The following is a 24710-nucleotide window of genomic DNA, read 5'->3' as shown; positions in this document are numbered from 1 at the left end:
TAAAATAATTGAAACTAAAATTTATAAATAAATCGCATCATCACCTAACTGTGTTGCTGTAATAATTTGCCGAACCCCTCCAAACAAATTCAGACTTGAAAATTGACTGCTAAGACACGTTTTTGTCGCACTGCATCAGATGGCGAGAGTGTCGAACTAATATGTCTGCGTACTGTGTGTGTGTGTGTTTGATTTTTTGCTTGAGCAGCAACGATTAGCTTGGAATGAAGCGAGTACTTGTAGTTTTTGAAATACGGGTTGACCGTTGACTTTTTGCCTGATAGTACTGCTATCGCACCCTCATGATGTGATAGCTCAGCTAAGTATGTACAAAGCTTTTTCAGAATTAGAACACATTTGCATGCAAGTATCATGTTTGCGCTTTTGAAACTTTGAGACAAAATGTGTATTTTTGCACGCGTACCACACGTACTTAGTGCTTCCCATATTATGAGTCGTATGTATCACGTCTGACTGATATGGCACAGAGGAAGCAAACATTCTGGGATGTTACATGTGCGTAGGTTGGAAGCTCCTCGCGTTGGAACATCGCTTTCTCATGTGTCGCGTTTTATGGTTTAACGTGTGGTCATGATTACAGTTGGACGTCCTGGTATATATCATTGTGGATGGTGGTCTTTATATTAAATGTAATGAGGGAAGGGGCAACGCTACCACTTGACGTTTTCAGAAGAATTTGCCATAATTAGCGGCAGGATTTACATGTGTAGTAATATTTCTTTGCTTATGTTTTATTGCCAAGCAGTAGGAAAGCAGGAAATGAACTCCGGTTTATTTTACTATTACGATACTTCACTGTTCAGAGCTTCAAAGTGCAGTGAGATTCACTCAACGCACACAGGGTGTCAGAGACACACAGTTGTTCCAGTGGTAATACTGCAAAGTTCTTTAATCTTCGCAACGTGCATAGTTGACGTCGCCATTTGTATGCACCGTGCAAAGCTCTCGTGAAAAAAGGTGTAGCAGAAGAATGTGGGACTCTAATGCCATATGTTCCCTGTGTCTTCGCTGGGTTCATTTCACAGTCACGTGTTGTAACAGACAGCAGTTATTAGGATATTAATTAGATATTGCTATCTGCATCAAATCACACAATCAAATAACTGAATAACGCTATATCATCAAGCATGGCAGCATGTAAACCATGTTTTCAACTGGTGCGTCTACTCGGGTGGTAAGAGTCATACCATGAACCAGCAATTTGAGCGAAGTTTTATCTCTCGCTGGTGCAGCCTTATAACATAAAGTGCGTAAAATTCTTCAGTGTTGTGTCCTTATGCACCAGTAAGGTCTAGTCATAAACCTTGTTTTTTTTCTTTCTCTGTTCAGACGTGTAAGTGAATACAAGGTTACATTTTACCAAGTTCAAGACTTCAACATCAAGCACGGTATGTCTACGTTTTTTTTATCCCCTAGTTCTTGCTTTTATGCGTGATTTATTTTGCGTTGCGTTGTTTCTACGCTAAATATTCGTGAAGCAATTTCACCTTTTGATCACATCTGCAGATGCCAAATGACGAAGAAGTCATTGCAGATAGTGAAGAGGTAACAGTGACAGTTTTTCCTTTCATTTAAAAGTACAGACTTTTGATGTCTACGAGCTACTTGAACTTGTTCTTTTCCCCCTTTTGTTACTTCAGGCTTTTATTGATGCCTACCTCGCAGAATGCAGGGAACGACAGCAGGCAAAGGCTCAGTTGCGCGAAAAAAACTTGAATGCAGCGGGTAAAAATGAGAAATTTTTCTCGGTTTTTAACTTTTTTTTTTTTTTTCGATAGTGCATACAGAGTGAAACAAAGTGCTGATTAGAACAATTAGTACAATATTGTATCTCGTTGCTCATAAAAATGCTGACGATATTTTTCAGCAAACCGGCCTGAGGAGGCATTCTTCAGCAAGCTGGACTCAAACCTCAGGAAAAACACAGCATTTGTGAAGAAATTGGTAAAGTTGTAGTACTTTATCTGCAATCATTTTTTGTAAATTCATGGAAATTAAATTAAATTAACGTATTCAGAAAACGATAACGGAGGCGCAGAGGGACTCACTAATGCGGGACATGACAGGGTTGAACTTGACCAAGTACATCAGCGAGGCAGTAAGTAATTTATTATAGTACGCGGCAGTCTGGTTAATTCAGTTTCTTCTAGGCTGCTTCCATCATCGAAGCCAAGCTAAAGGTAACCAGTTTTGTTCCTTGAACAGAGTTTTGGGCAATGCATGGTAGTGGAAGGAACTCGAATGAAAGCAAAGGGTCTTGTTTAGTGCCCACCTTGTTCAAAGGTTTGCTTTCATGAAATAACCTAAAAGAGACATAAATGGATGTTTCAGATGTCCGATATTCAGACGGCGGTTCAAGTCTGTTCGGCACTTCACCAGCGCTATGCAGAGTTTTCCACACAGCTCCTGGAAAACTGGCAGAAAGTGCTGCCGCTCAAGAAAGATGACAAGGTGACGTGTCTGGACATAACCATGCCATGCGCTAATGGGAGTCTGGTTGCCACACTTCTCGTTTTGCCCAACATTCTACCCACTTAACATGAACCCAATACGTTTGTGAGCTTCCAGAGTCGGTGCCTGCGTTGTTTCGCGACGGACGATAGCGAGGAGGATTCTTCGTCAGGAATCTTTGTGCGTAGAGACGAGAACGTACAAAAAAGTACTCGGAGAAAGTATCGCTCTGCCGCGTTAGCAAACGTGTAGCAAATGCTGTAGCAAACGAGTTTATCAAATGATCGACTCTTAGAGGAAACACATTTCAAGTTGCAGATTAGGACAGTGTTTTTCCGTACCTTCTGAAGAGTATGATCTAAGGATGTGCCGGTTGCTGCATCTTCTTTCTTTATAATACTTACTACTACTTACTACTACTTACTAAATAAACGTGTCCCTGACGTGCCAACAGCGCGTGGCCGGGAGGTTTTGAGCCGGTACTTAGTTGGTGAGGCTGGCAATCTTGTTTGAATCGTTGTAAGCGTTCATACGTTCGAATGACTGGGTGTTTTCTTCCATAGTGGCTTTTTCGGGACCGGAGGGTCACTTCAAATTAGCTGGATTACACTGTACAGCTTTCTTGTGGTCTTTGTGACAACATTATCTCTATGTGTATTCCGCTCTAAATTGCTACACAAAGTCGTACCGAGATATTTATATGAGTTGACAGATGTTCATACATGACCATCAACTGAGTACTGGTGCGTTCTGATACTGTTTCTCCTTGTGACATGCATATACAGACACTGAACAACCGTTTGCATTGTAAGACAGTTATTCAAAGCCGTTTGATCAGACATTTGCACCAGGACGTCCTTTGTGATATCATTGATATAACGAATGCCAGAAGCCACTGGGGTTGACCTGTCTTCCCTTATTTGTACCAGCTGCTGTCTATCAGGTCAACCAGATTATCATTATTCGGTTGCAGGTTTTTTTACAAGGTGACTGTAAATCTTAGTAATGGCAGCTGGAAGTACTTACATTTTGAGAAGAGTAACTATAATTGTAACTCAGTGACTATTTTTGCGAGCTGGTTGTACCTTTGATTGTTTCTTTTTGGAAGTAACTTATGGCTTCAAAAGCATTGCAGCAAACAGAAAATTTTTTTTCTCTTTTAAAAAAGTTTCTCAAAACCCTGTCTATTATCCCTCTCCTAAAATGTCAGAACCTTGTCCTAAAAATACAAAAAAATAAAAATGTCCAGAGTGCTGAATAGTAACACTGAAAATGCTTACGTAGGCAAAAACTAGATAATATTGCTCACTTTATACTTTGTGATGCGCAGCCAGTTACATCAAAGGATTGGTCATTTCGGTCCGTCAACAAGCAGGAAAAAAATCCTCTTCCGAATTGAGTATTTATTGTAAGGCCCTATTCTTCATTTCAGAACACAAACTTGAGCAAAACTCGGGTGGACCTAAGGTTCTTTGCCGAGGTACGTCTGTTCTCCTTGTTTTTCTTTTTTTTTTTCTTCATTGCACCTATTAATTTGTGGTGTTTCTCTATGTGTGATTTCACAGCTGGTGTCCTGTGGAGTGTTTACACAAAAAGAAGGTTTGCCAGTATTAAGGAACCTGCTGACTTTCCTAACAACGAGTGATCGTGAGGATCACAGCAACCTGAGCATTTTACTGAGCTTCTGTCGTCACTGCGGTGACGACTTTGCTGGCCTGCTGCCGCGGAAAGTTCGTCTGCTGTGTGAAAAGCATGGACGGATGACACCTACCAATGATGTGAGCTTTATTTCTCAAATGTAAAACAACAACAAAAGTAACACTTATGAACAGATGGTACCAGAGCTGTTGTGAGGCAAGTTTGCGCCCAGGGCAGGGTAAATGTGAAGCTCCCCCTCCCTTCTCGTCCGTTGACGTCAGAAACCCTGTAAAGAACCCTGTGTGATTTTTCAGTTTCACTTTATTTTATTTTCCTTTTCTTTTCTTCTTTCTCTTTTCCTATTCTTTTCTTTCCTTTTTTGGGGGGAGGAGCGGAATAGCAAGCCGACCTCCGTCTGCATACCTGCCAACTCTCCCGATTCATCCGGGAGACTCCCGGATTCGGACCGGTTTGTACGATTGTACGGCCGAGAAGCAAATCTCCCGGAAAATGCAGTTTCCCTCTCTATATCTCAAACGGCTGTTTTTTCTCCGGGCACACAGACGAAAACGTCAATCCAATACCAGCCCAATCGCCGTCGGCATCGCTGCCGCTTCTCGGAGCCTCTGTGTTACGGAGTTCAGGTGTTCTGGTCATGGATCTAGTTCTAGCACTTCTAGTTTCCGTGCATTTCCTCCATTTTTTCGGGCGACGAATGTGCCTTTGCACTAGCTGTTGCGACCTTGCATACCTCGCAAAGAGAACAGAGACATAGTTTTCTGACCTCACGTTCTTTTCAGAAAGTGTGATAGCCTTGTCACAGCTTGACACCCAGATAGTTTCTTGGAGAGGGCAAAGTCTGTTGCTGCAAAACTTGTGCCCGACAAGCCTACTCGGGTGAAGTGTGCTCGTGTTACGTATGCAAATGAAAGCCACTCAACATCGGCTTTCTCCTACCCCCTGCGCTTTTGAAATCTCCCTCATTTGGATGTTCCCAAGTTGGCAGGTATGCGTCTGGCTCACCTTTCTTTTCTTTTTTCTTAATAAACGTATCCCCCTCCCTCGTAAAGAAAACGTTTATTTGCACTGCCGAGATCGTAAATTCTCTTCAGTTCCGTTTTATACTGTCCGACCAACCTGCCCGGGCCTGCACTTGGCGCCCGGGGCGGCTGCCCCTCTTGCGCCCCAGTCGCTACGGCTCTGGATGGTGCACTAAACATAGCGTAGATAGCACGAGCCAGTATGTTAATGCTTACTAGTTGTGATAGTTTAGTGAATTGTAGTCTCTACCTTAGGAGTCAGGTGACTAGCCCGTAACTAAATCTTTAAAGTGCCACAACGAACTAAATCTCGTGTCTTCAGAATCCTACCAAAGTTATTTTACTGAAATCTTTTTGGCTCACTTCACATTCCTGCAAAATATTTTGGCTCTACTTGACGCGAAAGCTAGAGAAAACGAATTTTTATTTTTGAGAACCGCGACGTCACGTTGGGCTCAGACGGAGCTCCCGGCTCTCATCTGGCAACGTTGTTGTCGGAGTCCCACGTGACATATCATCCGACGGCTCCGACCTTGGAGAAAACGCAAAGGAGGGAAAAGACGGCTCTCCCATTTTCCCCTCTTTCGATCAGCCTCACAAGACTTCTCTACCCCGTGACCCTCCCCGTACGCCAGCGTCGTTGCTAGGAGACGGGTGCCCTCTCCAGAACATGACATCGTTGCAATCTGTGGGCTTACGACTACGTCACCCGCTCCTTGCGTCATCGAAACTCGTGGAGGCTCAGCGGATCATCTTCAAAAATTGACAGAAATGTGCGGCATTCTTAAACAGGATTGAAACTTCGCACATAGAATCCTTGAGGCGCACCTTCTTTTCATGGACTAAATAAAACGCTGTTTTCTGAGTCCTGAGTGGCACTTTAATGCCTACTAGTCGTGATAGTTTAGTGAATAGTAGTGTCTACTTTAGTAGTCAGGCGACTAGCCCGAAACTAAATCTTTAAAGCGTGCGATACATCTGCACGCGCATGCTAGTGTAGGAGGTTGACCCTTTATACGTGTTCGTAGTTTCTGACTGTGGAGAAACAGAAGAGCATCCAGAGTCTGCTGAAGGAATACTTCAGGCAAATCTGTCGGCACCTGCAGAGGGACCACAAGAACCTGCAGGTGATGGAACGCCATAACCGCAGGGTCCTGCAGACCAAGGGGGAGCTGAGTGCTGAGCAGAAGGAAAAATGTGAGGCGGCTCACCTGGCATTCCAGAAGCTCTCCACCACGACGCAACAGCTGGCAGTGAGCATATTTGAAGATTAAATATTTTTTTTCAAGTTATTTATTTATTACGTTGTTTCTTTGTATTTCAGTGTGTAAAATTTAAATGCATATCAGGTTAATTGACTTTTAACCTTATAGGAATTACTCGATGAAGATATGCCTGATTTACCGATGGAAGGTACGCCATGTGCTAGTACTTTGAAAATGACTTCAAAACTGAAATAATGGTTGAAGCGAAGCAAACCTACATTCATTGATAACAAACAATTCATTCGTACTTTGTAGAGATGACCACTCTGGATAATGAAGGTGGGAGTTTGGATGTCCACAACAGGTTCAAAGGAGGCGAGGTAAGACGCTGACCTCGTTTTATTGGTGTTTATTGGCCCCATTTATTCCGGTTAATCTCCTTTTATTTTCAGTTGGATGCAACGAGCTCGTTGTGGGAAGATGAAGATTCTCGCAGCTTTTATGAGAACTTGCCCGACCTCAAGGCGTTCATTCCTGGTGTGAGGGAAGCTTTTCTATTTTTATTTAAACTAGGAGCATGTTTTTCCGCAAGCTCATCTGTCACTTTTGTTATTCCGCCGTCTGAGTTTGTGTTCTTCATTTTGGGCTTCTTAATTGGGGCTACAGCCCTGCACTGTAGGTGACTAACCGCAAAATACTTCTGGATAAACTACAAATAATCGTTGCATATGCGGATCTGTAGCTGATGGTTAAGGCCCTCGGTTTTCTGCTGCAGCAAATTCAAAATTCTGCACTTTCGGGAGGTGTCGTTTGTACTCTGCGAATAGTCGAATATCCAGAGACCCGAGTATAGGGTATTTGATTCGCGAATCGAATACTTAGAGTGACTGACATTAGATTCGGATTGGACAACTCGAATATCGGCACACCCCTATTTCGGGATCCCCCTGGGATTCCGTGAAATTCTGGGGAAATTCTGAAATAGGTGTATGCGAAATGTGGATTTTGTGCGCACACGAGGCTTTATTGTGCAGTCTGCTACGTCTGACTCGGGCGTTGCATTAAAGAGGGTGCTCCATGAACACATCTTGCGCAGATTCTCTACAAGGACAGCGCGCAGGTGACCAACAATGTTCCACCGTTAGAAGAAGCATCTGAGGCGTCCTTGGAGGAGGGTAAGTTCACCTGTGTGCCATGTATCTCGACCACGACCTACTAGATTATGGCAACCATGTCACAGGCGCGCCTTCCCAGCGCTGCATTTGGATGCTCGCGGTGGCGCTACTGATCGACCCAGTTATTGCTTCCTCAATTTCTACAATACTTTCAGCTTACTTTAGTATATTTGTACAAGTGGTGGATGTCCCACGGGACATGCTTCTTTCTTATGTTGATTATCATCATCATCATTCTACGGGTTTTCATAGAAGCCGTTGCTGTCGTCTGCTGCAGTAGTCGTACGTCCGCTTCTGCACGTTCAAAATTTAAATTTCCATCGTCCAATCACGATGTAGACCTCGCGACCTAGAGTAGCGCCCCTAGCGAATCGCGCGGACGGGCTGCTCATAGGGGTTGCCGATTGTGACATGGTCGTTATAATCTAGTAGGTGGTGATCTCGACTAAATATCCAGTGGCTCATTCAGTCAGTGCGTTAGCTCGATGGTCAGTGGTACTGTAAGTCGGTACTTTAGTGGTCACCTTTGGCCCGTCATTTTTTTTTAACTCGATGCACGTTGCGATAATCTTTCAGACTTGCAAAAGTTGGAGATTGAGGGAATCATGGAAGTGGAGGTTGAGAAGGAAGGGGGGAAGGAAGAGAAGGACCTCACGGAGACACTTCTGCAAGAAATTGAAGGTGAGCTGTTGTGTGTGGTAGAGACAAACACCACGCTAACTCTCTCTTTTCTTTTTTTTCGCTAATGAACATTCCACCTTTCAGCCCCTGAAGAACAAGAAGCTGCTGCTGGTGGTCCTGGTGTGGCGAACAAGCTCCTGCTGGACAGTTTTCTCACCTCACTACTTCACTGCGTCAATCGAGAGATGGTGGACCAGGTATGGCGCAAGACGTGTCTTATTTAACTTGGTTTTGTGCAGGTTTGGGCTAGTTGTCATGTGTCTCCCCCACCTTTTCTTGTTTTTGTTTTTGACTGCGGCATGTTCTGAAAACAAAATGAGTTGCTGCAAAAGAACGGCAAGCGCACGACAGAGAGTGAGAGAGGGGGGCCTCTCTTCTGCCAACACCACCTAGATAGAGGAGGCCCGCTCGCTCGTCGATGTGACGTAGCAGCTAAGATTCAGCCGATCAGGATCGTGTTTTCAACGGCCGTAGCCGTAGCCGATCACGAACGAGCCTTCAGCGGTCGTTGCCGTGGTGATGAGCTACCGCCGGCCGCACGGGCAGCCCCTGTCACCGGCGAGTGGTGAACGTCCCCGCCCGGAAAACGAAATAAACCGTAAAAGGGTCCCATATTTTTTTTCCGAGACTGATTGTCTGGAAAGCGTGTTGCACTTTTAGTGTACAGGTTCAAATTTGCGAGGTTAGCTGCAACCATTTGTGAGATCTCGAATTTGTAGAATAAGTAACGCAGAACTGTAGTAGCAGACGAATTCTGACTCCTAATGTCCATGTAGCAAAGGAGGGAGAGCTGCCAATGTCGAGCGAGGAGCACATGCATCCGTCCGTGGCTACTTTCTCCAGGCCTCTTGTAAATTTGATTGCCCATTGACGATATACTACACAGAGAAAATATTTTGTGTGGTGCCTCCTGATGGACAGCTTGACGAATGAAACGGGGTTTTGGACCATATTAAATGTCACGTCCCTGCTCCTTTAAGGCCTATGCATACATAGGGCCCTCGGTTTTCGGGTAAAACCCGATAAAGCCCGTTTTTACCCCCCGATTTACATCAAAATAGTTCGGGTTTAACCCGTAAACCGGGCTTGCGAAAGTGCAAATCAAGGACTTGATCCGCACACGCGCGAACTACGGCAATCACGCGACCGCTCCCGACTTGCTCCCGACCACGCCGCGTCTTGCTGGTGAAGTAAACAAAACACGTTGGGTTTGGGTTTGTGGACGCTTGCATGCAGGTCCGATTTCTAGCGTGAAAAATGTTCCTTTGGTAGGCGTCACTATTTGAAAGTTGGCTTCACCTAACACTTCCGTGTATTGCGGTCAAGCCCACTTCAGCGAATGCTTAGTGCTGCTGTACGTTTGTAGATTTAGCGGAACTTTTCGATTCATTTATTTGTGTTACGGGAAAGCCAACTTTAACCCATGACATCATACACTTTGTTTAGTGATATATTAGGTTAGATTAGTGCGGCTGTGGCAGCTTGCCTCGCACTCCCAACTTCATTATTGAGGCGGCCATGGTCCTATTAATCTAACCTAACTTCACTAAACTAACCTAAGACATCAACTTGGTTAGTTTAGTGATAAGTTAGATTAATGGGGCCATGACAGCGTCCCTTGTCCCTCAAAATCAGTTTCAATAATGAGGTGAAGCCGCCTTGCAGAATGGCAACGCCAACCAAAGTAATACCCTGGTTTCGTACCAAAAATGCCGTATGTTTTTCACACCCGAAGAAATGTAGTCTGCTACATGAAAGCTTGTGTCAATAAGTAAGTTGAAAACTTCAGTGTTGGATTCTGTACTGTTAGTGCTTTCCGTGGACGTCGGCGAGACCCTTTCTTGTGCTGTTACCATAAACAAAATACAGAAACCGACACTGAAGACCTTCGGTGTCGGTTTCTGTATTTTGTTTGTGATCTACAGGACTTGACTCCCCTCTTCGTATACGATTGTGCTGTTACCAAAAATAGCAAAGGAATCAAGAAAAATCACGCTAAACAGCGAAGAAAAAAGTGTTAGGTGAAGGCAACTTTCAAGTCTTGTAGGGAGTATCTTGTATCAGCAAAGTATGCGGAGTAGAAAAGAGGATGCAGCAACAGCCAACAATATCCGAGGCATACCAACGCGAGCGCGAGCATGCTCTCAACACTCATCGATGGATGATGCTTTACTGAACATGCAACTTATTCTTTCTATAAACAGGGGCCAGTGCAAGCCTTAGTGGTTATACAGTGAATTATCTACCAGTCTCTTAATAAATATTCTTTCACTTAATTTCAACACTCCACAGACCAACCGCTGTGGAGTCACTCATGATATCAGTTGTCTCGCGATGTAAACCCCCAATTATTAATTAATTAATTTCAACACATAAAAGTATCTTTTTCTTTTTTCACCCGAAAATACATCACTTCTCAGTATATCACCCGATTTTACCCTGTTTGGCAGGTCCTGATTTTCAACCCGATATTTACCCCCCGATTTTCACAAAAAATAAAACCCGAAAACTGAGGGCCCTATGCATACATGTACCAAATGGCATATCATCAGTTGGATCTGATGCATTAACCCCATTTTGTCCTTGAACAAATTTTTACTCAAATAAGTCTAGGTCAAAACGTTATCCTTGAGCATCGAATGAGACATCAAACTTCATTTTAGACTGGACTAAATTCAGTTGTTTCATTTTATCGTAGCATAATTCTGACCTTTAAATCCCTCTGGGGTTTGACTTGGCTTAGCTTATCGTTGCTCTCATCTTATTCTTATCCTCAGCTAGATCGCATCTCATAAATGTAAATTTTTTGTAACGTTTGTGCCAACAGCTACTGCACAGGGTGCCCTCTCTAACAATTTTTTTTTTAAATAGAGAAATGCCTTTTTCAATCGCAATAATAGACTTTTTTTTACAAAAGCGAGCGCCACCTGTGGCACGCAAGGGCTCATGGGAACTTAGAGGGCCTTAGAGCATTACGAGACAGCCAGAGGCGGGGGTAGAAGAAGAACAACAACATTCCCGGTGGGCGCAGCAGCATCATCAGTCGGGGTAAACCATAGCCGAAGCAGACGACGGAGCAGTGTCCCTCAAAGTTCCCATGCTGCTTTGCACCGCACGCTTGGTGCCGCGTGCATCTTTGTAAAATCGTCTGTTGGCAACGTATTATTTCCTGAGTGGGCCATCTGATGGCCGTGATCTCCCGAAACCTATTTAATTTCCTATTTATTGTCCTATTTAATTAATAAGGTAATAAAATAATAAATAATATAATAAAAATAATAGTATATATAATAAATAAAATAATAAATTAATTTAATAAGGCAGATAGACAACATATTGCACGCTGATGCGGTTGATGTTTTGAGAAGATGAGTTGAGCCAACGTAGCGTGAGGATATGGATAAGGAAAAGCCACATATTTGGAAGCCATTTTGTCACTCCTCCGGAAATGCGCTTTTCCTGCGACGGAAGGAGATAAACAGTTGCTGTCTGTTCTCTCTCACATTTAAGGGAAAGGGCAGAGCGACAGAAATGTGGCAGCTTCCTTGCACTGTATTGGGTTGATCCGTTTTCTGAAAATGGCATCAGCGCAGCAAAATGTACAAATGCTGTCATTAGGGCTGAACTGGTACCTTCTGTAAAAAGGTCATCGACGAAAATTAATGACGCCAGCACGGTCATTAACGGCCAGTTACTGTAACTGACCACAATCAGCGTGAACACCCTGTATTAAAATACACTATGTAGTTACCTTCTGTACGTACTGTGTCTTGCAGGCAGCTATTCAGTTCTGCATGAACCTTAACACAAAGCCGAACCGCATCAAGCTAGTGCGTGCTTTGTTTCTCGTTCCACGAACCAGGTACGTGCATCTTACTGTAATGTGGAAACTGCGCTAAAAAAATTTGGATGTTTTTAAAGAAGTTAGAATTAAGAAAAAACATGCACACGTCTCGGCAGGTTGGACTTGTTGCCGTTTTATGCTCGCCTTGTGGCCACACTGAATCCGTGCATGCCGGACGTTGCCAACGAACTGGTCGGCATGTTGAAGCAAGATTTCAAGTTTCACGTAAGTTTTGTCACTCCTCCGCCCTGATTGGACCGCGCTTGTCAATGTCGAAATCTTCTCTGCAGATAAAGAAGAAAGACCAGATCAACATCGAGTCCAAAGTAAAATCTGTCCGCTTCATTGGTGAGCGTGTCTTCCAACGTTTTCTTAGCTCTTCTTTTCAGGTTGTGATTTTCTGGCATTATAAAGTGCTTCCTCGAGTGTCATTGATATCATTGAGTAATTTATTAATTTACTCGCTTATTATTATTGTTTTGCGCTGCAGGTGAACTGGTCAAATTCAGTATTTTCCCAAAATCTGAAGCTCTGTTCTGTCTCAAGGTATGAACAAGATTAAGAATTTTGCAAACAATCTTCGTACTGCTCTGGCTGGGATGTCTCACGACGTCCCAGTTCATAGCAGTGTTGTTAGTGTAGTACCTTATCTGGAACTAAATAGTTAACTTTGCAACAGTCACGGGTCATAACTGTCTTCTCATTGGGCAAGGCTGCTGTCATGCAGGACCACTCCTGTCTCAAAATTTGAATGAACAATATGGGTTGATTAACTAGCGACAAATTGTTTAATGAAGTTACTTAATGCAGATGCTCCTCCTTGATTTTATGCACCATTACATCGAGATGGCGTGCAACCTGCTGGAGACGTGTGGGCGATTCTTGTTCCGATCACCCGATTCCCATCACAGAACCAAGGTCTATCTGGTATGTTATGCAGATTTATTTGAAATTGGATTAACAGATGCTACTCGAACTATCTACAGGTGTTCTGTCCCATCTCTGTTATCCTAACGTTTTTCAAGTTTTATTTTTATAATCTGCCCATGAACAACCTACACCTTTTGTCCTTCTTGCCTTTGTCCCCTGCATTGCAGAAAAGTATGTTTAAAGTATTTTTTCTATCTATTTTACTTTTTCTAAGGTACTTTTTTCTTGTGCCAGGTCAAAGTGATGTCTCTGACAGCACTCGAAACAACTTTGCCCATCCTCCCTGAGCACTGAGGGAGAATAGTTGTAGCAACTTTTCTAGAAGGGCAGTACCTGACACTGTTTAGTGTCAAACCTACACTAAAATATGAAATATGCGTATTTATGTATGCAAATATACTACATAGATGTTTATCGAACAGGCCTCTAACCCTGTGTATCACCCTTTCTGTTTCTAGGAACAGATGATGCGTAAGAAGGCAGTCCAGGCCCTCGATAGCCGTTACACGACCATGATTGAGAATGCCTTTTATTACTGCAATCCTCCCGAAACACCGGCGGTGAGCTTTGTACCCGTTCATGTCACGATCACGCATCATGATGTCTCTCGTGCAATAGATTAAAATTAATGGCAAATTCTACCGGTCGATCTGGCATAAGGACCCAATCCGTCATGGAGGGGCGCAGAAAAACGCCAAGCTGGCTCTTCTCCTTGTTCGTACTGTTATGAGCTGTTCGTACTTCTTGAGAACCTGTTTTTATTTGTGGACGCGGGTGGAGTGACGTTTGAGCTTCGGCTTTCCAACACTGCCCATGCTGAAGCAAGAGGACAAAGACGAAGGGAGCTCGTTCACGAGTTACATACTTGCACAACGCAGTTGGTTCATAGCTAGAGCCTGAAGTTTTCGGGAAATATTTTTTTCTAAATTCGGAGCGTAAAAATCGGGTAAATAAACGTGCGCTCTAAATTCATGCGAATTAGGGTGGAAAAACTTCCAGTATGCTAAACTGGGGGAGAAATCGAAGCTCAGTTACTCAAACTAACTGTACTGGTTTGGTACAAACTGTGATGTAACTGCATTTGCTGCCAAACAAGTTAGTGTGCATTCCTACGGACTTCTCGGTGAGGGCAATTTGCTGGATAAAAATCTGGTTTCACCCTAACGAGGCACCCTTTCCATTAGGGGTGCACAATCGGGAAAGAATCGGGGTTAGACCCTAAAACTTCAGGCTTTATTCATAGCTCTGTGGCAAGGCATCTCATCTGAAGACGGAAGGACCCTGGTCCAAGTCTCCAAACTCGCCAAACCCACCACACCAAAACTCAGGTGACGGTGAGCTTGCTGGTTCAGTCGAAGCAGTTAATACTAAAAATGTACTTATTCTACATTTAAAAGAAATCTGGCAGAGAGCTCGATAGAAGTATGCATACAGAAAACATGGTCATCCCAACAAGATCTGTAAGCGAAGACTTTGTCGGAGCTCCGGCTGAATCTGAGCAAGAAATCGTGCTCCGTCGCAAGTTTAATTAGTCTATCTGAAACGACCAATGAAACGTGATTTTTTTTTCCCACTGGTGAGCAAAGAATGTGCTCCAGATCGACTACTAGAACTTGCTGTAAGACTTTAACTGTGCTTAAAGGGACGGATACCGTAATCAGTGGTCCACGAGGAGTAAAACAACACTATATAGTGAACAGAAATGAAGTGGAACGGGTACGACCATCCCTTTAACTGTATTAACTTTTGGTTTTCTCAGGTAGCCTATGTTGCTCGCCCACCCCTGCACCAATACATCCGCAAGTTGTTGTACAAAGACTTAGCTAAGAGCAGTACTGAAAAGGTGATTTTATTAGCCTTATTTATAGGTAGGGTCTGACTTTTTCGGGTTTTATTTTTGGCCAAATTCGGGGGGTAAATATCGGGTGATATTTTTCATTTGAAAATTCGGGTGTATTCGGGTTACATCCCGTTACGGCATATTCTGTCAGGAATTCGGGTGTATTCGGGTGATTTTTTTTTGTTTAATAAAAATTTGTCTTGACATGGAACTAATGTTTATCAATGTTATCGAACTTTATTTTAATGCACGCTTATGAGTGTGCCACGCAACCCGGATGTTTTCGGGTAGATTCGGGTTAAACCCGAATTTTACAGATTTCGTTCGGGGGGTAAATATCGGGCGGATACGGGTTTAACCCTAAAAAGTCAGGCCGTATTTATAGGGCGTGACTTTTTCGGATTAAACCAGATTCCGCCCGGTTATTTCCCCCGAACTGACCTCCGACCAATTCGTGTTAAACCCGATGTCTTCCCGAATTCCGGTCACTGTGAAATCCTCGAGTGACCTTTCCACCGAAGACGAACAAAGGTCGCCACGTGTAACACATGTAAGAGCGGTTCACTTACGTTCCCAGCAATACACCCGTGTGTGCCAACACTGTCTATGCCTTCAGGGATTACCGCTGGAAGGTCACGATCCCGCAAAAGAACAAAAGGGATAGATTAGGAAGGACTTAATATAGAAGAGGAGAAACAAAAACACCCGATAACACCCGAAGACACAATTATCGCCCGATTTCTCCCCTAATTACGCATTTAAAAATAGTGCCCGATTTTTAACCTGAATAGTGCCCGAAAAATATAAAAATTTAAAAATAGTGCCCGAATCTGAGAAGGGCATTTAACCCGAAAAAGTCACTCCCTACTTCTTTACTGGCACGCTAACTAGTGCGTCATATATTCGTAACAAAACCCTTCCCTACAGGTTCTGAGGCAGATGAGAAAACTGGACTGGGAGAACCCAGACGTAGCTGCATATGCAACGAGGTGTCTCACGGCTATATGGAACGTAAAATACTACAACATACGCTGCGTTGCAAACCTCTTGGCCGGCTTAGTGGCCTACCAGGTAATACCGACACAGTATGCGTTTGCCACTCTAAAACAGCTTCGTTTTGTCAATTATACTTGTAGAAAATGGTGCTGACCTTAGAAGGCATGCAAGTATTCTCGAGTACTCGGTGAATGACATGGGACAATACAAAATCTGCTGTAATCTGTTGCTAGAAAATTGGATTTTAAAACGCTTTCCCACCAGTGTCACTATGGATATGACCAAGTCTTCCATCGCGCTGAAACATGTCTCGGTTCAGTGACTTGCGCAGGATATTCCTCAGCGGGCTGTGACGCCCATATCTGCTGGCTTTTAGGGCTTTGTAGCAGGCATTGTGGGGGTACTGAGGAAATCCCCAGTCTCAGTTTCACTACGAGTACTAGTCTGTTGCCATTAACTGTGCTTCTTATGTGCTCTACTGGCTGTACTTTCTTGCTTTAGGAGACTGTAGGCCCTCAGGTTGTGGATGGCGTCCTGGAAGACATACGGCTCGGCATGGAGGTCTGTACCTTGATTTTCCGATAATAATGTAATAATAATAATAATGTGCAAAGGTACCATAAGGCAGCAGTCAGGCAGTTTATGTTGCTGGCATAGTTTAACAGCTTGTTGCTTGTAAATCCAGCGCAACGTACATAGGGAGCGCTAAATAATTTTAATTTGTGAGTAAAATTGTGGTAAAACCAGTGTCGTGTATTAAAATTGAGTCTGGCCATTAGGAGGCGCCTAAAAAAGAGGCTCGACCTGTCAATCAAACTTGGGCGCGTTTCATTGGTTGCTGTTTTCCACGGGGGGCCACCATGACACCAAAATTTCTCCAAAATGGAGGATGGTGCTTGGAGCGGCGAAGTGGAGAGTTCGTGACAAAATTTTTTACTACTCTAATAACTACTTAACTCCTCTAATTTTATTCTGTAAGTATACATCCTCTTGTAACTAGCTACAAAATAGGCTTCAACTTTCGCTCCGCCATCATTATTTTCGCCAAAATGACGTATAGTCGCTAATGTTAGGCCTAGTGAAGACCGCAATCTCAAGAAAATAGAAGAAAGATGCCACTGATGCATAAGATTTTGCATTACATCATTGAATTTTATGTCTACATACATCTTTGCACGTTTTGCTTACTAACGTTACGTGATTAAAAGTTCATACTGGCAGCCGTCTGTAATGAAGAAGCGGTCCAGCCACTCTCCTGGCCAATCACTTCTCCAGTTCTGAGTCTTCCCAACATGCCTCTCACCACACAAATGGCGTTGATAAAAGTGATATCCATTTCAATCCAATCCAATCCAGTTTCTCCAAAATGGTGGCACCCAGTGGATAATGGTGAGGCATAAGTACTGGATGGCCCGCAATAATAGGGAACTGTATTTTGACCTGCGATTGGCTAGATACCTCAAAAAGTGGGTGGAGCCTCAGGTATATATACTGGTTCCATTAATGGCCAGACTCCCTATCTTTTAATTCACGATACTGGGTAAAATGGCTCAGGGCGATGTCTGATGGGAGTAATCCTCAACACATCAAGCAACAGTGACCCATGTTCCCAACTGACTTGCTGCTCATGAAGTCTGCTACGTAGCCGACACGTAGCCGGCTTCTTTCGTCTTAGACCCAGCGTCGTGCGCACGCATTGTAGTTTTGCCGCCGTACTTTGCGGGCAGTGCGCAGTTGGTTGAAACTTGGGCACAGTGTTGCCCGTAATTTTCAGTCTAAATTTTCTAAAAACTACGAGCGCAATAGGGACGAAAATCGTGAGGGCTCAGGCTATTGGATACATAAATCTTGTGGGGATTGCAGCTCTACTGCTTTACAGCACCTTTAATTGAACTCAGGTGAACCACCCGAAATACAACCAGCGTCGCGTGAGCATGGTCCACTACCTCGGAGAACTGTACAACTACCGCATGGTGGAATCGTCTGTCATCTTTAAGGTTCTCTACTCTTTCATCACTTTGGGAGTCAACCTAGACGGTTAGTGAAGCCGACTTCTCTAAAGATTTCCAGTTCACGTGTAATCCGTAAACTTTCAGGATCGCCGTCCGACCTGGATCCCCCGGATCACCTGTTCCGCATTCGCCTGGTCTGCATCTTGTTGGAGACCTGTGGCCAGTACTTTAACACTGGGTCATCCAAGAAAAAGCTCGACTGCTTTATAGTATTCTTCCAGGCAAGTGTTTTCTTTAAACTCTTAGGAGGAGGACATCCGGTGGACGTCCAATTTTTAGAGTCTGAACGTTGGGACACAGAGGAAAGAAAAATGGGACAGTCAGAGTGGTGAAACTTGGCTTCGCATCTCTAGTCCCACTACCCAGTGAGAGACCGTTTCTGGTTGATGGCACATTGGCTTGGCGGACAACTCTCGTCAGCCAGTAAGAGTGCTCGAAAATGTATGTTTAAGGTGCCTTTCGTGCTCGTCTAAGGTGGTACCTAAACCCACGGGATGGGCCTTGAGACTAGCCCGTGCCCAGTACGTAGCTATAGTGCGATATTCTAGAGGGGGGTGGGGGCTTCGATAATTCCAGAGATACTACTGGCAGAAGAGATCCTCCGAAGCATTCGGAGAGGAAGTGGGGTTTCCCGTAACCGTGGACTATCTCGTCAAGGACACGCTTCTGATCCTGAGACCTAAAACCAAACTGGCTGAGAACCTGGAAGAAGCTGTTGCAGCGGTTGAGAGTCTCCTTTCCGAATTGAAGCCAAAATTGCGTGAGTCTCGGGGGGTTTTCCTTGTTTACCTGTCCTTAACTTACTCCCGTACCTTACTCCCGTACCTTACTCCCGTAACTTTGTGCAGCGGAGTTATTATCGTCTGTGCCAGCCAACGAACCTGGAGACCAGGGCGGGAAACAAGCGAGAGACGCAGACGTCCTCGGACCAATTCAAGAGGTTGAAGGTATGAGATGCACACCGTCTGCTGAGACGCTGTTTCCCTCAGAATCGCGTGTTTTTTGTGGGATATTCGATATATTACAGAATTATGTGGGGCCAATTACTTGAGGCGAGCTCTAACTAGGGACAGACATGCGATGTAACAACCCCTGGCACTGGCGCTTGTTGGCTTTTTTTTATGAATTACTTGTAGAGTTATGCAAGGATTTCAATCAGTCTGCGACATGTTCCTGGGTTAAACCCGACCAGTCGCGACTGCAATGCCTGATGCGACTGATACTACCGGTACCTAATGACTGAATTTGCCGCGCCGAAAGAAAATTTAATGCTAGGAATGCCCGGAGGAAAATTGTCAGGGTTGGGTCTAATTTTCTTTGTGCACTGAAAAGTTAAGAAGGGCTGGAAAAGCGTGTGGGACGAGCCTGTACGCGATCTTGGGTGTTTGCTGCAACATTTTTTTTGCTTGTTTTCTCTTGCCTGCAGGTACAAACCGCGGATTTGTAAATCCCACTTTGTGGAAATGTTGATCTTCCACCACTGAGAGCTAGGGGCTTGAGTTATAAATGACTGGAATAAGCTTCTTCAAAACGTTGCAATCACCTCAGATAACACAGAATTAGTCTGTGCTCATATTTCTAATCTCAAGAGCCACTTGCTGCGCTTTTGCTGTCCCGGTGTTTTGTTTTTGTTGTTTTGAAACTGTACGAGTTTGTGTCACTTTTTATTTTTGGTGGTGCTTTTTGGCGTTGTCGTTAGGACTGCCAGCCAATGAGTCATGAAGTACTATCACATTTCTTGTGAATGATTTGCACTGTCTGATGCATGGGTGTCCTTGCTGTGAAAATTGAACATGCTATGCATGCCATTACGCGTGCGAGCAACATGCAAATACATGTATGTATAATATACATAAATGATACAGTCAAACTCCTTTATAGCGAACACCTTTTTAACGAAAATACCACTACAGCAAATTTTTTTGCGGTCCCGCTGGAGCCCTATAGGTCCAATAATGGGCATCCTTTTTAACGAAAATACCTTTACTGCGAATTTCTTTTGCTATCCCTTGAGTTTCGTTGTAAAGGAGTTTGACTGTATAATAATAATACAATAAATAAGTGCTGGTAGGCTTTGGTTAATTTGATGAAAGGCCTTCTTGAGCATCCAAACGTTTTTTTATGGATAAAAATATTGGACTCTGCCTGGATAATTTAGCTGATTGACCGGAGGGAACGTGTGCACACAAACATTTTGTTGTGCTTGACAGTGAGTGCGTAGAAGAAAACAACGATGACTTTATTTGATGATGATGATGATGATGATGATGATTGGGAGTTTCATCGCCAGGGGTGATACTCTACCCCATTGATGGTGGTGATGTGGGAAATGGAATAATGAGTCGCGCCTCACAGTGAGGACCCAAGTCCTACGGTGTCCAAACAGTTTAAAAGTACTTTTAGAGCAGAGCGTTGGTGGGTGGGTGTCATAAAGAAAGAAATTGTGTCTGAAAGGAGTCATTTGTTATCCACACGATTGCGGAAAGTGAGGCAATGAGCCGGAGTCAAGAGAATCGTGTGTCACTTTTGAAACACATGAGTGAGCAGGTGTCGCCCTCTTGAAACTCTTGAGCTGCTTCAGATAGCCAGATAGCCAGATTCAGATAGTCAATGATTTAGAGTTAGAGTTAAACCCTTTTTCTTTTCTGCCAAATAAATAGGATCCCCCCAGAAAACAAACTTGCTCAAATGGAAATCCATGCGGAAATTCATGCGGAAATTCATTGCGGAGCGCATTCAACAGAGTCACATCTGAGCCACTTGAATGCATCTCGTGTTCATGTGAAATCCGCGGAGCGTCGTTTTTTCTATTTTCCGCCCAGTTTCTGCCCTATTTTATGGCTCCTGAAATAAATCCCCCATTTAAAAGACATAAAACATGAAAACACAAGGGCCTAGAGGGTACAGAGTATGCTGCAAGTATCCATAGCGGATGAGCTCTCGGTGTGAAATGAGATCTCATGGATGCTCACTACACTGATGATATATCACGGTGCCTCCACACATTGTGCCTCCAAAGCCACCACTCATGGGGTCATGGCTGGCTTTTGTCTCCATTTTTCTAAATTAAATCGCGACCAGACGCCGTTTTTGAACGAATGCATCATTTCATTGCTCCTTCGAGTAATGTCAAAACAAAATTGCATTTGCAGAGGATCCGGACGAGGACAATCACAGCATTGAATGCAGTGACCAAGAAACAGAGGTTGACGTTGACACAGATCCACTGAGCAACAGCCAGAGCCAGCCTCTTTATGTATGTCTGTCCATGAGAAAACTTTCTTCTGTGCCTGTAATAGTGACGTGTTGTTGATGAAGGATGACCTCAACATGAGCAGCGACGAAGATCACGCCATGGTGGAAGGCACTTCGTCGCAGGATGCACTGAGACTGGTGCAGCGCAAGCCAAAGCACATTGTGTGCACAGAGGATGAGGATTTCATGACAGCGTTCGACAAGATGCTGTCGGAAAGCCTTCTGGTAACCATTTTTACGCTGTGTCCTAGTTAGAGCCCCTAACTTTCCACAAATCTGCGAAACTGGCAGAAGTCTCGCGGAACCTACTCTTTCCCCTCTGAATCGTGCGTATTTCACGGAATATTTGATATAGTACGGTGCAATCCCATTAATCGGTAAGCAATCTGGGTACTATGCTGCAACATTTTCTATTATTTTTTTTTCTCTCTCTCTCTCTTAACCACAGAATCCGGCGGATTTGTAAATCTTACTTCGCACAAATGTTAATTTTGTACTGCAGAGAGCTAGGGGCTTTAGTAGAGTAAAGGGAGCAAGAGTTGATAAAGGCTGTCAGAGTGCGTACGGCACTTTTGGAGCCTCGTGTTTTCAACCCAGATTTACATGACTGTCACTTTGGGTAAAATCTGGAAAGACGCCAGAGTGGAACTCACCGAAGCTAAAACTCTGTCTACCTATGCAGGCACGGGTGAAGATTAAACAGTTTCCTCTTGCCATCTCATTATGATTTCCTTATCTACCTGAAGATCTGCTCTTTCACTCAATATCACCAGATTTTACCCTGTGTTACAGCATCAAACATAAAAGCTGATTTTTGAACTAACTAACCTCTAACATGAAACTCTACGAAGCAGAGCAGTTGAGCACACATCAGCGCAACTGAAGCTGCCCGAAATATCGGGATTAAAAGGGCACCATTTGTTGTGGCTGTCCTGTCCAATGTGGCTCTCCAGTCGTTGATAGATGCAATGTCTAAAATATTGACAAGTTTGAGCTGAAATGTGCACAAAAAGAAAAAAAATCGAGCCGTTCCTCGAAGAGCTGGTCCGATTTATTGCCTTCGGAAATAGCAGATTGGTTGTATGAAAACTTGAATGGTCCCAATGGTGGTGTCCCCAGAAACATAACGTCTCAATTTCTGAACTTGGGGGAAAAAAATTGACCGGTGACCGTACGTGCTGAATGTTGTAATGATGTGGTTGCTTCCGTAGACAAAAATCAATCAATCGGACATTGCTACATACAGCCGGCATTGTAAAAGGTTACATAAAAGCCTTAAATCTTAGCACAGGAACCAGGAAGCAGTGAAGCCACAGGCCGACATCGTCATTCCCATGAGCATCCGAGGTGGAACGCAAAAGAAAGTCTGTAAGTGGCACATCTCAAGTGTGTGCATCTATACATATATAGAGGAAATATACATCTTAAGAACGATCCTTTTGCAGACGCTAGTATCGACAAAAAAATGGAAGAAGAAAAAAGCACGATGAATTTTATCTTGATGACTCGAAAAGGTCACAAGCCTCAGGTGATCACTTTCCGTTCCTTTTCCTATTTTTGTGTGTTTTTTTTATCACCTCTCACGCGCGTATCATTTTAGTTCAAGAGTCTGGAGGTGCCCGTGTCGTCCGAGCTCGCGCAGAACCTCAGGGACCGAGAAGAAGTGAGCTCAGTGTTTCTTTGTTAGCTGCGTCGACTTCCGTCGGTTGCTGGTTTGCCAAGCATCACAAATACGTACTTTCATTTTTGTCTAACAGGCTGAGCGAGTCGAGAAAGAGCAGGTCAAGATGCTCACTCTCAACATCAACGAAAGACAAGAGGAAGAGGATTATCAAGGTTGGTTGAAAAGTTTAACCCTCCATCCTACACATCGCTCGTGCTCAGTGCGGTGAATGAGCTGAGCATGAGATGCTTTTTCGTTCGGTGCATTTCTTCTCAGAGAGCTTGTTGCGTTAGTGACACCCTTGCTTTGCTCATGCACTTTGTAGGTAGCAAACTATAATTTCTCGTTTCAAATAATTAATCTACTAGACCTTGAAAATTTTACTGTTAGGCAACTTAATTCGTCTTTATAACGACAGTTGTTGGAAAATAGCTGTAAAAGTTCCAACGAAACATGCAAAAAACACACACACACAAAAAAAAACACATAGTACAGAGCTTACTTATGTTGCCGGTTAAGCAATTTGCATGCGTAAATTGCATTGTAAAACATGACATGTCGTGTGTTTCATCACAGAAATGTTGGCAGCACAGCAGAGGCCGGTCGTACTCAACCTTAATCGTGATCGACGCCACAAGTATCAACACCCCAAGGGCGCACCCGACGCCGACGTCATCTTCGGAAATAAGTAAGGAAATCTGAAAAGACATGGGTAGCTGTGTCAGAGCACATCTTTGAATGGAAAGCAAAATAAACGATAACAAAAAGATCACACGCAATTAAGTCAAGTACTGCGTGTCTTTGGAACCTGTATTCTGTTAACATTTTGCTATCTCCTTTTTCTTACATCGCTGTTCTACTGTATTAATTTTTCTTTGCTTCTGGAATAATGCTCTGCTTACCGTTGACATTTTTTGCGTAGTCTTCGCAGCCATATCGTCAACATGCGTTTTTCTTTTTAATGCATTTATATTGTTTTACATGTTTGGAAATTCCACTTTTTCATGCAGAGACAATGGAAGATATGCCTAGTAAGGACTTACTGAATATGGAGCTAAAAATATGATCTGAGAGAGCACTGAAGTGAGCAAGTTGCTTTGGATCAAACGTAGACATGACACGGAATGAAGCCAGGACTGTCTGTGCAGTTCCGTCCTGTCTTCTTTCCCTGTCATGTTTATGTTTGATAAAAATATGTTGCCGAAATTTGTTGTTTATTGACATTTGCATGCAAACACCTTTGTACTGACACAGTATCTCTATTTTTTTTGTCATTCAGTTGCCCACAAGAATTCGAGTGGTTATGGACACAAAGCTTAGTGTTTTACTTTGTATTTTACTGAAATTTCATTAAATATGTCTGGCTGTAGTATAATAGTAAGTATAGAAACTCTGCTCCACTTTTTTCTCAGTATTTACTGAAATTTCAGCAAACATTACAAGGTAAAATGCAAAGTTTTAATGCGATCGATTTTTGATGAATTTGTGACTGAAACTCGCGAGCTTTACATTTTCCTTCTGCTATAGGTGACCAGTGCAGAATAAGTTGGGTAAGGAACAGCAATACTCTTGGAGAAGGGTTCGATAAATAATTTCGGAGTTGCTCATCAGGTTGACGAAGTTTCATCAATTTTTGTTCACATTTCTAGGAAACGTTGAGGGACGGTCCACTGCTGGTGTAAGAAATGCAAGATGACACAGGGTTACAGTTCCAGGTTCGACAGCCGCGGTTATCGGTCTTACCCACGGCACAGGGGCACAGCAAGAGTCACTCAACAGAACTTGCACTGTTTCTTGTACATACGTCACTCAATGAAAAAATAAAAAGAAAGACCTCAACATAGCACTTTTCTAGATACATTATATTACAAAGTTTTGCACTCTTTATGGCAAACTTTTCTCTTAAAATATGTTTCTTGCTTTATTTAATTTTGACACGAAGAAAACTCAAATGGTATT

The 24710-nt window shown here is 43.5% G+C and overlaps 1 protein-coding gene across 5 annotated transcripts; it reads left to right on the top strand.

The window, feature by feature from the left end:
• Positions 1–152: 152 nt before the first annotated feature.
• LOC135387803 (regulator of nonsense transcripts 2-like) lies at positions 153–24594 on the top strand. 5 transcript variants are annotated; one of them, XR_010421255.1, is made up of 40 exons: positions 153–323; positions 1351–1409; positions 1528–1566; positions 1662–1746; positions 1889–1965; positions 2039–2119; positions 2172–2201; positions 2353–2472; positions 3905–3952; positions 4038–4250; positions 6179–6403; positions 6524–6563; positions 6671–6735; positions 6808–6894; positions 7452–7530; positions 8107–8211; positions 8296–8408; positions 11988–12073; positions 12172–12280; positions 12346–12403; positions 12546–12601; positions 12866–12982; positions 13444–13545; positions 14745–14828; positions 15753–15896; positions 16323–16382; positions 17720–17858; positions 17918–18054; positions 18410–18593; positions 18682–18780; positions 20986–21089; positions 21152–21313; positions 22375–22456; positions 22534–22616; positions 22689–22751; positions 22846–22924; positions 23328–23439; positions 23762–23834; positions 24279–24301; positions 24401–24594. XR_010421255.1 is itself a non-coding variant. In XM_064616939.1 (40 exons), coding segments are annotated over exons 3-39 (3489 nt in total). In that variant the 5' UTR covers positions 153–323; positions 1351–1409; the 3' UTR covers positions 24280–24301; positions 24401–24594. The 5 variants fall into 5 exon arrangements, 4 of the variants coding, with proteins under 4 accessions (XP_064473009.1, XP_064473012.1, XP_064473011.1 ...); XM_064616939.1 differs by having other exon boundaries at positions 23762–23782; XM_064616940.1 differs by lacking the exon at positions 153–323 and adding an exon at positions 498–516 and having other exon boundaries at positions 23762–23782.
• The last annotated feature ends 116 nt before the right edge of the window (positions 24595–24710 follow it).

The sequence above is a fragment of the Ornithodoros turicata genome, chromosome 3, assembly GCF_037126465.1.
Source record: "Ornithodoros turicata isolate Travis chromosome 3, ASM3712646v1, whole genome shotgun sequence".
In the NCBI taxonomy this organism is placed as follows: domain Eukaryota; kingdom Metazoa; phylum Arthropoda; class Arachnida; order Ixodida; family Argasidae; genus Ornithodoros; species Ornithodoros turicata.
The sequence above is the reverse complement of the archived record's forward strand: the minus strand, read 5'-3'. Positions and strand labels throughout refer to the sequence as shown.